This window comes from Stenella coeruleoalba (genome assembly GCF_951394435.1).
Source record: "Stenella coeruleoalba genome assembly, chromosome: 10".
Taxonomy (NCBI): domain Eukaryota; kingdom Metazoa; phylum Chordata; class Mammalia; order Artiodactyla; family Delphinidae; genus Stenella; species Stenella coeruleoalba.
Window position 1 is genome coordinate 23,583,382 of NC_137156.1, and position 8,498 is coordinate 23,591,879.

At 50.6% G+C, this 8,498-nt stretch overlaps 2 protein-coding genes across 2 annotated transcripts; one reads left to right on the top strand and one right to left on the bottom strand.

Annotated features, from left to right (window-relative positions):
• Positions 1-118: 118 nt before the first annotated feature.
• LOC307192885 (heat shock 70 kDa protein 1-like) lies at positions 119-3,423 on the bottom strand. The gene is made up of 2 exons (XM_079934264.1): positions 3,347-3,423; positions 119-2,189 (listed from the first exon to the last, which is right to left on the bottom strand). The coding sequence occupies exon 2, from the start codon at positions 2,174-2,176 to the stop codon at positions 251-253; it is 1,926 nt and encodes a 641-aa protein (XP_079790390.1). The 5' UTR covers positions 2,177-2,189; positions 3,347-3,423; the 3' UTR covers positions 119-250.
• A 494-nt stretch (positions 3,424-3,917) lies between these two features.
• Positions 3,918-6,269, top strand: LOC307192144 (heat shock 70 kDa protein 1B). The gene has a single exon (XM_079932755.1). It carries the CDS (start codon positions 4,061-4,063, stop codon positions 5,984-5,986), a length of 1,926 nt encoding a protein of 641 aa, XP_079788881.1. The 5' UTR covers positions 3,918-4,060; the 3' UTR covers positions 5,987-6,269.
• The last annotated feature ends 2,229 nt before the right edge of the window (positions 6,270-8,498 follow it).

The following is an 8,498-nucleotide window of genomic DNA, read 5'->3' on the forward strand; positions in this document are numbered from 1 at the left end:
AAATAACAGACATTCAAATTCTTCAAATGGTTCAGAGAGAGGCCTAGTTTTCCTAAGAGTCTCAATCCAGAGTCAGAAACAGGATGTTGGAGTGTGAAGAGATGGTATATGAGACTCCTCTTTCAGAATCCAAAAGGTATGGCAACTTAGCTTCAGGTCCAGTCGATTCAGGAATCATAACCATGTTTAAAGATGAGGGGAACAAATTTCATCTTAGAGGCACCCTAGAACCCTCCAGCCCCAGAAAAGATTAATCTACTTCTTCAATGGTGGGGCCTGTGGCAGCCCTTCCAGGTGTATACCCTGTTGCACAGGAAGGCCCAGTGCATCCTCCCTGGTAGAGCTTTGTAATGACTGGGTTACACACCTGCTCCAATTCCTTTCTCTTATGATCAAACTCATCTTTCTCAGCCAGTTGATTGGCCTCCAGCCATGAAAGGACCTCACTGCATTTACTCAGTATTTTCTTCTTATCAGACTCATTAATCTTGCCCTGTAGACCTTCATCACTCACAGCACTCTTCATGTTAAAAGCATAGGATTCTAAGGCATTTTTTGCAGCAATTTTCTCTCTCTGGACCTCATCCTCAGCTTTATATTTCTCAGCATCCAGAACCATGTGCTCGATCTCCTCCTTGCTCAGCCGGCCCTTGTCGTTGGTGATGGTGATCTTGTTAGCCTTGCCTGTGCTCTTGTCCATGGCTGTTACACTGAGAATACCGTTAGCGTCGATGTCAAAGGTTACGTCGATCTGGGGCACTCCCCTGGGTGCAGGAGGGATTCCACTCAGATCAAAGCGCCCCAGCAGGTTGTTGTCCCGCGTCATGGCCCTCTCGCCCTCGTACACCTGGATCAGCACGCCGGGCTGGTTATCTGAGTAGGTGGTGAAGATCTGCGTCTGCTTGGTGGGGATGGTGGAGTTGCGCTTGATCAGGACAGTCATGACACCCCCAGCTGTCTCCAACCCTAAGGACAGGGGAGCCACGTCCAACAAAAGCATGTCCTGTACCTTTTCAGACTTATCCCCCATCAAAATGGCTGCCTGTACTGCAGCCCCATAGGCAACTGCCTCATCGGGGTTGATGCTGTTGTTGAGATCACGACCATTAAAGTAGTCCTGCAATAGCCTCTGAACCTTAGGGATGCGGGTGGAGCCCCCTACTAAAACAATGTCATGGACTTTAGCCTTATTCATCTTGGCATCCCGAAGAGCCTTTTCCACAGGCTCCAGTGTGCCCCTAAACAGGTCTGCACACAACTCTTCAAACCGGGCTCTGGTGATGGATGTGTAGAAGTCAAAGCCTTCATAAAGTGAATCAATTTCCAAGTTGGCCTGGGTGCTGGACGACAGGGTCCTCTTGGCCCTCTCGCAGGCGGTGCGCAGCCGCCTCACCGCCCGCTTGTTCTGGCTGATGTCCTTCTTATGTTTCCTCTTGAACTCTTCTACAAAGTGGCTCACAAGCCTGTTGTCAAAATCCTCTCCACCCAGGTGGGTGTCCCCAGCTGTGGCCTTTACCTCAAAAATCCCATCATCTATGGTCAGGATGGACACATCAAATGTGCCTCCACCCAGATCAAAGATCAGGACATGTCGCTCTCCCTGCCCTGCTTTATCTAAGCCATAGGCAATGGCAGCAGCTGTGGGTTCATTGATAATTCTTAGCACATTGAGACCTGCAATCACACCTGCATCCTTGGTGGCCTGGCGTTGAGAGTCATTGAAGTACGCTGGCACGGTGATCACAGCATTGGTGACACTGTGGCCCAAAAAAGCCTCAGCAGTCTCCTTCATCTTAGTCAGTACCATAGAAGAGATTTCCTCAGGGTAGAAAACTTTTTTCTCCCCTTTGTAGGACACCGTTACCTTGGGCTTGCCTCCTTCATTGATTACTTGGAAAGGCCAAAGTTTCATATCTGACTGCACTACAGGATCATTAAATTTCCTGCCGATCAGCCGTTTGGCATCAAAGACAGTGTTCTGCGGATTCATGGCTACCTGGTTCTTGGCCGCGTCACCGATGAGCCGCTCGGTGTCCGTGAAGGCCACGTAGCTGGGGGTGGTGCGGTTGCCCTGATCGTTGGCGATGATCTCTACTTTGCCGTGCTGGAACACCCCCACGCAGGAGTAGGTGGTGCCCAGGTCGATGCCAATGGCCGTTCCCTTAGCAGAAGCCATGGTTTTCCTAGGCCTGTGGGAAAAGAATGAGATAAAATTTCAGAGAGAACTTTTAATTTTTATTTATTTTTAATTGTGGTAAAATACACACAACATGAAAGTTACCATCTGAACCATTTTTCGGCATACAGTTCAGTAGTAAGTCCATTCACATTGTTGCCCAACCACTCTACAGAGTTCTTTATCTCTCAAAACAAATTCTATACCCATTAAACAACTCCCCATTTCCCCCCTCCTCCAAGCCCTTGGAAACCATTAGCCTACTAGTGGTTCTCCTTTTGGCCTACTTTTTGTCTCTCAGAATTTGCCTACTCTAGGTACCTCACATTAGCGGAATTACACACTATTTTTCTTTTTGTGACTGGCTTATTTAACGTACCATAATATCCTAGAAGTTCATCTATTTTACAACGTGTCAGAATTTCCTTTTTACGGCTGAATAATTTTCATTGTATGTATATACCACATTTCTTTATTCGTTCCTTCTGTGGCACTTGGGCTGCTGCCACCTTATGGCTATTGTGAATAATCCTGCCACATACTGCGTGTGCAAACATCTCTTCCAGACAAGGTTATGTACAAGGTAGACAGAAGAACTCCTAGCCAACTCCTAGGACAGCGTCATAATGCTGTTTTCAATTTCTCACAGGGCCAGACTCAACTGTCCTGTTCCTCTGTCTGTGACTTTTTTTATTCTGGCATTGTACCTGTCTCCTGCTGAACTCTGATTATTTGAAGTTCTCGTCTCCACAGGAGACATCAGTCACATGGGTTTAGCAACCCTGCTGATCGCCTTTTACCCTCTATTAGGGATTGGTGGGAGTACATTTGGGCCAGTCTGAAGACGGCTGCTAGGAACCCAATCAAGCCCTCATGAGTTTTCTCGGGTGAGGTGGTGCTCTCAAAGGCTGTCTCTTTCTCTAATCTTCTTCCAAATAAAAAACTGTTATCTGGAGACAATAACAGACCAGCTCCTTCACTTTTTTCTGGCAGCTCTAACCAATCCCAGCCACCTTGGCGGTCCTTAAACGATCCCCCTTCCCTGGCTGGCCCACATCCCCATACCTTAGATTTAAACAAACTAGAGAACTTTCCCAGCACTTCCTCAAACAAGGACTTATTCGTCTTGCCTATTCCCAGCCCATTCCAATCAGAGTACTCGTGGCTCACCTAGTGTCCCACCGCCTTCGATGCAGTTTGATACGGTTCGTTTTGCGGAGCGCCTATAACTTGGGGCTCCCTCAATATCCAAACTGCACAGCCAGTGTCCCCCCACCCCCCACCCGCCCTGCCCTACAACTTTGAGCAGGGCCCAGACAGGTTATCCTGACTCCCTACTAGCCCATGAAGTCAGACGCAGCATCTCCATTGTAACGCAACTGCGTGGACTACGTCAACGCCCCCGGCCCCCCTCCGGAGCCGCCAGCTCCTCCCACTCCTTCCCCACCCACTGCCCCCTCCCCCAGCCAGTGCCAGCCAGCAAGCCCCAGAAGAGTCTGGAGAGTTCTGGGAGCGGCAACACTCAGGGCGCTGATTGGTCCCAGAAAGCCGGGGGGCAGGACCTGAGGAGAAACCCCTGGAATATTCCCGACCCGGCAGCACACTGAGCTCGGTGATTGGCTGAGGAGGGAAAAGGCGGAGCTTGATGAAAAACTATAAATACAGAGCAGCCCTCAGAGAAACTGCAAGTCCGGAGAGACCTGCTAGGATTTGTGTGGTTGGTGAGCGCAGCTTCCGCGGAGACGCTATCTGCGAGGACTACCCCGAGCAGAGCCCGCGCGTTCAATTTTCGGAATCCGAAAGAACCGAGCTCCTCGTCGCTGAACTCGTTGGCCGTTTTCAGGTCTGAAGTTCGTTGCGGAGCCGAGAGGACAGGACACCGGCATGGCGAAAAGCACGGCCATTGGCATCGATCTGGGCACCACCTACTCCTGCGTGGGGGTGTTCCAGCACGGCAAAGTAGAGATCATCGCCAACGATCAGGGCAACCGCACCACCCCCAGCTACGTGGCCTTCACGGACACCGAGCGGCTCATCGGCGACGCGGCCAAGAACCAGGTGGCGCTGAACCCACAGAACACCGTGTTCGACGCGAAGCGGCTGATCGGCCGCAAGTTTGGCGACCCTGTGGTGCAGTCGGACATGAAGCACTGGCCTTTCCGGGTGATCAACGACGGTGACAAGCCCAAGGTGCAGGTGAGCTACAAGGGGGAGACCAAGGCGTTCTACCCCGAGGAGATCTCGTCGATGGTGCTGACCAAGATGAAGGAGATCGCCGAGGCGTACCTGGGCCACCCGGTAAGCAACGCGGTGATCACTGTGCCGGCCTACTTCAACGACTCGCAGCGCCAGGCCACCAAGGATGCCGGGGTGATCGCGGGGCTGAACGTGCTGAGGATCATCAACGAGCCCACGGCTGCCGCCATCGCCTACGGCCTGGACCGGACGGGCAAGGGGGAGCGCAACGTGCTCATCTTTGACCTGGGCGGGGGCACGTTCGACGTGTCCATCCTGACGATCGACGACGGCATCTTCGAGGTGAAGGCCACGGCCGGGGACACCCACCTGGGTGGGGAGGACTTCGACAACAGGCTGGTGAACCACTTCGTGGAGGAGTTCAAGAGGAAGCACAAGAAGGACATCAGCCAGAACAAGCGGGCCGTGAGGCGACTGCGCACCGCCTGCGAGAGGGCCAAGAGGACCCTGTCGTCCAGCACCCAGGCCAGCCTGGAGATCGATTCCCTGTTCGAGGGCATCGACTTCTACACGTCCATCACCAGGGCGCGGTTCGAAGAGCTGTGCTCGGACCTGTTCCGGAGCACCCTGGAGCCCGTGGAGAAGGCTCTGCGCGACGCCAAGCTGGACAAGGCTCAGGTCCACGACCTGGTCCTGGTGGGGGGCTCCACCCGCATCCCCAAGGTGCAGAAGCTGCTGCAGGACTTCTTCAACGGGCGCGACCTCAACAAGAGCATCAACCCCGACGAGGCGGTGGCCTATGGGGCGGCGGTGCAGGCAGCCATCCTGATGGGAGACAAGTCTGAGAACGTGCAGGACCTGCTGCTGCTGGACGTGGCTCCCCTGTCGCTGGGGCTGGAGACGGCTGGGGGCGTGATGACTGCCCTGATCAAGCGCAACTCCACCATCCCCACCAAGCAGACGCAGATCTTCACCACCTATTCGGACAACCAGCCCGGCGTGCTGATCCAGGTGTACGAGGGCGAGAGGGCCATGACGCGGGACAACAACCTGCTGGGGCGCTTCGAGCTGAGCGGCATCCCACCGGCGCCCAGGGGAGTGCCCCAGATCGAGGTGACCTTCGACATCGACGCCAATGGCATCCTGAACGTCACGGCCATGGACAAGAGCACGGGCAAGGCCAACAAGATCACCATCACCAACGACAAGGGCCGGCTGAGCAAGGAGGAGATCGAGCGCATGGTGCAGGAGGCGGAGAAGTACAAAGCCGAGGACGAGGTCCAGCGCGAGAGGGTGTCTGCCAAGAACGCCCTGGAGTCGTACGCCTTCAACATGAAGAGCGCCGTGGAGGATGAGGGGCTGAAGGGCAAGATCAGCGAGGCCGACAAGAAGAAGGTGCTGGACAAGTGCCAGGAGGTGATTTCGTGGCTGGACGCCAACACCTTGGCCGAGAAGGACGAGTTTGAGCACAAGAGGAAGGAGCTGGAGCAGGTGTGTAACCCCATCATCAGCAGACTATACCAGGGGGCGGGTGGCCCCGGGGCTGGCGGCTTTGGGGCCCAGGCCCCTAAAGGGGGCTCTGGATCTGGCCCCACCATTGAGGAGGTGGATTAGGAATCTTTCCCCAGATCGTTCATGTTTATGGAGACAGTTGGGATCCAAGATTTTGCATTGCCTTACGTATATGCCTTTCATCAGTTATCAGCTATGCAAGTTGTTTGCAAAGTTGAACTGTGTCTCTTGGTGAAGTTATGAGCTGTTTTTCAGCGTGTGAGTGTAAAGATGAATGTATACTGCCATCTTTTGTCAATTTCCTGCTTTGTAATACTCATGCCAAACTCAGGCTTCCCCCCCACACTTTTTAACTGATTACTTCAAAGTAAATAAACTCAGAAGAATTCGAGTGATGTCTGTCTCTGTTTTATTTTGAGGGCAGAAGGGTCTGCATAGGTTCTCTTTCTTACATAATGGCAATTTGCCTCTTAGATAAGGTCAGGGATCTGGAAAGTAAGGATATGTATTGTATTGTGACACACGTCTTTTAGGCAAAGAGTATTCCTGGGAGATACAAAACTGCGAATTTGAATGCTTTGGGTTTGGTGGGTCCAGAGAAAATGTTAAGAGGTACGGCCATGGTGGCCTCAAGGTGGCTGAGGGGGTAGAGGCTTTAAGGGTGGCCTCAAAAGGAGCTTGTGCGTGGGAGCGTTCTGGAGAAGCAGCCAAATAGAGGCAGTTGGATTGGAAGGTCATGGCTCCTGCTTCCTGTGACTACACGTGATACGTTAGAGCCCTGTTACTTAATCTGGATTCAGCATGAAAGAGAGGCTAAATCGGCAGTGAAGAGATGTGAGTTCAAGCAATGGCTTGACTAGTTATGCATGAATGCATTCTCCACTGTGATCCCTAGTTCTCATATTTTAGAATGGAAGGGTTTGGCCTCATGCCTCAATCTATATTTCTTATTTCTGAAAAAATGCTGAGATAAACATGCCACATTTCCAGCAGTGGTTACCTACATTTTAAGTATCCCAGTGAGTACCTTAGGGAGGTGTCATAGTTTCATGCCCCAGCAGGGGGACCCCAGTATTTCAGTGCTCTTACCTACCGGGCACTGTACAGGGGCCTTTTAGGTGTTTATGAATTCTCATTCCACTGCACTGAGTATAGGTGGTGTTTGACTTCCACAGGTGAACATATGGGGAGACTTAAAAGTTACTGGCTTAACTAAAATTTATTTCAAGGTTAAAAAAAATCAGTTCAGCAAAGATGTTGAACCTGGATTCCAACTCTGGGTTTATTGGTTTTTGCCCTGCTGCCCCAAGTCCACAGGGCTTTGTGTGTGCATGTCTGGTTCTGGGTTATGTTTCTACTCTGGGTTTCACAATCAGTATTCTTTCTGCTTTAACTCTGTATGATCGAAACAATTATGTCAGATAAACAATAGGGTTGATGACAGAGGTTTAGTATTTGTTTATTTAGAAGAGTGATAGAAAAAACTTGCAGCCCTGTACCAGGAAGACTTACCACAGACTTGCTTCCCCTTGAGATGCTTCATACCCTAGCTGCTAGCATCCTAGAAGTAATCTCCTCCACAGCCTCTTTGTTGGAAAAGGCCTGGCACAATCCTCAAGGCTTGGGGAGTGAGCCCTTTTAAAAGTCAGTTGTGTCTGGGGTTTACAAAGATTTGGGAACTAGGTAGTGGTGGTGATTGCATAACATGGGAATGGGCTAGGTACCACTAAGTTGTACACTTTAAAATGGTTCATTTTATGTTATGTGAATTTACTTCGCCAAAAGCAGAAAAAAAAATTGTGTCAACATTCTATAAAAGCACTTTGTGAGTTTGTATACTTCAAGGCCCACCAAACCTTTCACTAAATACTTGCCTTTGAAGAAAATCCAATATTATGGGAATAACATGTATAGGTAGACCTTGCCCTGCAAGTTTGGAAATGGAAATGCTTAGACTTACAGGACAGTTTGTAAAGACACGTTTAATCCTCAGGGTAGTTGAACTGTAGCGCTGTGGAGTCTAGCCACAATGTAAGTCAAACTTTATGGGGGTATGCATTTGCTACAGGACCTCCTCTACCCCATAGAGCTGCAGTAACATTTGCGACTGTCATCTGCACACAACACAGTAACTCTTCAGGCAGCCACTACCGCTACTTTAGGGGGAGGTAGCAAGGGTTGGGGGAGGGTGGGTGGAAAAGGGTGGAGACTGGGAAGGACCTAAGAAACACCTTTGATAGAGAGGTTAGGGAAATCTCCAGAAATTACCTTGGAGAAAATGAGTTCCTATGGCTAAATCAGTTAAGGTTATTGAGGGTGTTTTATTGATACTAAGAAGTCAGTATGTTATTGCCTTGATAACATATACCCTTGCACGGAGTACTTTGAAAATAATCACTTTTTAAGTTCCAGATGAAGCTGAGGGAATTGCAGAACTCGCAAAGAGAATGCAATGCCATCCCTGGAGAAAGTGGTGTTTTGGGTAGTAGCAGGAACTTTGGGGGAGAGGAGGTGCATCGAGATAACTGTAGATGAGGAAAGGGTTTTTAAAATTTAATACCTTCCCTAATTCCAATCTCACCTGTCTCCCTATGCCAGCCCTCAGAAGGCAGGT